This window comes from Onychomys torridus, unplaced genomic scaffold (genome assembly GCF_903995425.1).
Source record: "Onychomys torridus unplaced genomic scaffold, mOncTor1.1, whole genome shotgun sequence".
NCBI classification, from domain to species: Eukaryota; Metazoa; Chordata; class Mammalia; order Rodentia; family Cricetidae; genus Onychomys; species Onychomys torridus.
In genome coordinates, this window is record NW_023412924.1 from 10,246 (window position 1) to 13,201 (window position 2,956).

At 38.7% G+C, this 2,956-nt stretch overlaps 1 protein-coding gene across 1 annotated transcript; it reads right to left on the reverse strand.

The window, feature by feature from the left end:
• Positions 1-1,307: 1,307 nt before the first annotated feature.
• Positions 1,308-2,231, reverse strand: LOC118576071 (olfactory receptor 5AC1-like). The gene has a single exon (XM_036176474.1). It carries the CDS (start codon positions 2,229-2,231, stop codon positions 1,308-1,310), a length of 924 nt encoding a protein of 307 aa, XP_036032367.1.
• Between the last annotated feature and the right edge of the window lie 725 nt (positions 2,232-2,956).

The following is a 2,956-nucleotide window of genomic DNA, read 5'->3' on the forward strand; positions in this document are numbered from 1 at the left end:
TGTGAGAATAGGCTCTCTGGATTCATACATATTTGTATTTTCATAAAAGTAGTCTTTGACCATGATAAATGAAGACCACATGAGAACAGGAATAGGCAGAGTGCTGGAGAGGTCCCCAGAAATCCACAATGATACATCCTATGTAGATTGCTGCAATGATTGGGAAAGGCCTGATCTGACCTAGTCTGGTGATCAGATGGCCAAACACCCTAACGGTTGTGCTGGAATTCTCATCCATAACTGATGGAAGTCAATGCAGAGATCCTTGGCCAGGTCCCAGGTGGAGCTCCAGGAGTCCACTTGTCAAGAAAGAGGAGGGACTGTAAGGAGTGTGAATTGTTGAGACCAAGATTGGAAAAGCAAAGGGACAAATAGCCAAACTAATGGAAGCACATGAATTGTGAACCAAGGGCTGTGGAGCCCCCAGCGGGAGCAGGCCCTCTGGATAGGTGAGAGAGTTGAGTGGCTTGGACTGTGTGGGAGGCACCCAGGCAGTGGGACTCAGGCCTTTCCTTGGTGCATGAGCTGGCTGTATGGAACCTTGGGCTTACACAGGGAAACTTTGCTCAGCCTGGAGGGAGGGGGCTGGACCTGCCTGTACTGAATCCACCAGGTTTAAATGAATCCCCAGGGGAGTCTTGGCCCTGGAGGAGATGGGAATGGAGGGGAGGGGATGGGGGGAAGATGGGAGCATGAGCGGGGAGGACAGGGGAACCCATGGCTGATGTGTAAAATTAAAACACAAACATAATTTAAAAAAGAAAAAGAAAAAATATTTAATAAAAATGAAAAGGAAAAAAACCATTTCACAGCCGAAGTTTGCTTTTTGACAAAAAATAAATTCAAAGACTTTTAATATACATCTTAAAAGCTAAAGTTTGGCCAGGTGGTGGTGGCGCATGCCTTTAATCCCTGCACTCATAAGGCAGAGGCAGGCAGATCTCTGTGAGTTCCAGGCCAGCCTGGGCTACCAAGTGAGTTCCAGGGAAAAGGTGCTACACACAGAAACCCTGTCTCGAAAAAAATAAACAAATAAAAATTAAAAAACAATTTTGTCAGTATAATAAAGAAATTATTGAAATAACTTTCACAGTTAGTATAAATTTCAAAACAACAAATAACAGGAATAGCTCTTAAAGTCCCCATTGTCTATTTTATAATCATATTACTATGAGAGCCATTCACAGTCAAAATTTTTTATTTTGTAGCTAACAGTACATAAAATTTAAACTATTGTAAAACATAAGATCAAATCTTATGATGCATTGCTTAAGACAGAACGGACAAGGAAGTTTCCTAAGAAATTTTTATAATTTTATCACTTTTTTCAGAGCACCCAAAACTTCCTTGTTTCTTAAGCTGTAAATAAAGGGGTTTAGCAGAGGTATCACAATGGTGTAGAACAGTGAATACATTTTATCCTGTGGTTTACCTGGTGCAGACCCAGAACTCAGATACATGAAGAGGAGAGTGCCATAGAACAAAGAGACAGAGAGCAGGTGGGAACTGCAAGTGAAGAAAGCTTTCTTTCTGCTCCTCTCAGACTTCATGTTCAGAACAGCAAATAGGACACGGGCATAAGAGCCTACAATGGTCACAGAGGTGCTTATTTGTATGGAAGAAGCACAAATAAAAACGATCAATGCATTAAGAGATGGATCTGTGCAAGAAACTGTATAGAGTGGCAAGATTTCACAGTAGAAATGGTCAATTATATTGGACTTACAGAAAGTCAATCTAAATAATAAGCCTACATTAAGTCCAGAGTTTACAAAACCAATTATATATGATATACTTATTAACACAGTGCAGAGTCTTTTGGACATCACCACAAGATAGAGCAGAGGGTTGCATATGGCTACATAGCGGTCATAGGCCATTGCTACCAGGAGGAATATTTCGGTAGTTACACTGTAACAGAAAAAATAAAATTGGGCAAAACATTCACCCAGGGATATCATGTCATTCTTATTTAAAAGTTTCATAAGCATCTTTGGAGTCACAGAGGATGAAGTACAGGCATCAGCAAAGGCTAAATTGCCAAGGAAAAGGTACATGGGAGTGTGAAGGTGGGGATCCTTCCAGATGAGAAAGATTAAGCCAAGGTTGCCCACCATGGTGATGACATAGATGAAGAAGAACACCAGGAAGAGCGGGACTTGCAGCTCTGGATGATCTGTTATCCCTCTGAGAACAAACTCAGTCAACAGGGTCCTGTTTCCTTCCATCATATCGCCTCAGGCTGCTCACTGCAAGGAGGGAAGGAAACATAAAATCTGAATGAACTGGCTGAGAATGGCATCACATTCCCATCTCATGGACCTGTGCTGCATTTGTTTCTTAACCAAGACATATGAAAGTGTGATGTTTCTGCATTTAATGGCATACTAGAAACACAAAGTATTTTCTAACTTTTGATATACGAAATTTTAACATGTATCTATCTAAAGTTAAATGAGTAGGCCATTGAAACCAATTTTTGGTTTGACTTTATGCTTATTAGTTTCAATTACTACAAATGATGCACATAAAATGACAGCTTATGTCCAGAATTTACAAAGGTACATGTTATAGTAAAATATTTTTAAAACACCAATTGAATGCAAAAAGTCTCTTTTTCAATTCCTTGTAAACTGATTCGATATATTTTAATGAGGCTATATTCACTATACAATGTAATGTTTTACCTAATGGTGTTTTCAATGAAGTATAAAAATGCCCTCTGAGCACACTTATTTCTCAAGAGGCTCTTCCATTTTTCTTCCCTCTTTCCCATTTCCCTCCAAAAATATATCATTTCTACTTTAATTTCATATATAACTTTTAAATATTTTATGTAAGACTAAAAGTTACCATATCTTTGTTATTTTTTTTGCATTATTCTTTCATCCAAAGACATTGTCAAGTAACAAGATAGTTATAAAAAGCTTACTTTTATTGTTTTCTTTCTGTTACT

Coding starts and splice junctions, on each gene's coding strand:
- LOC118576071 (XM_036176474.1), bottom strand. CDS start 2,231: ATGATGGAAGGAAACAGGACCCTGTTGACTGAGTTTGTTCTCAGAGGG.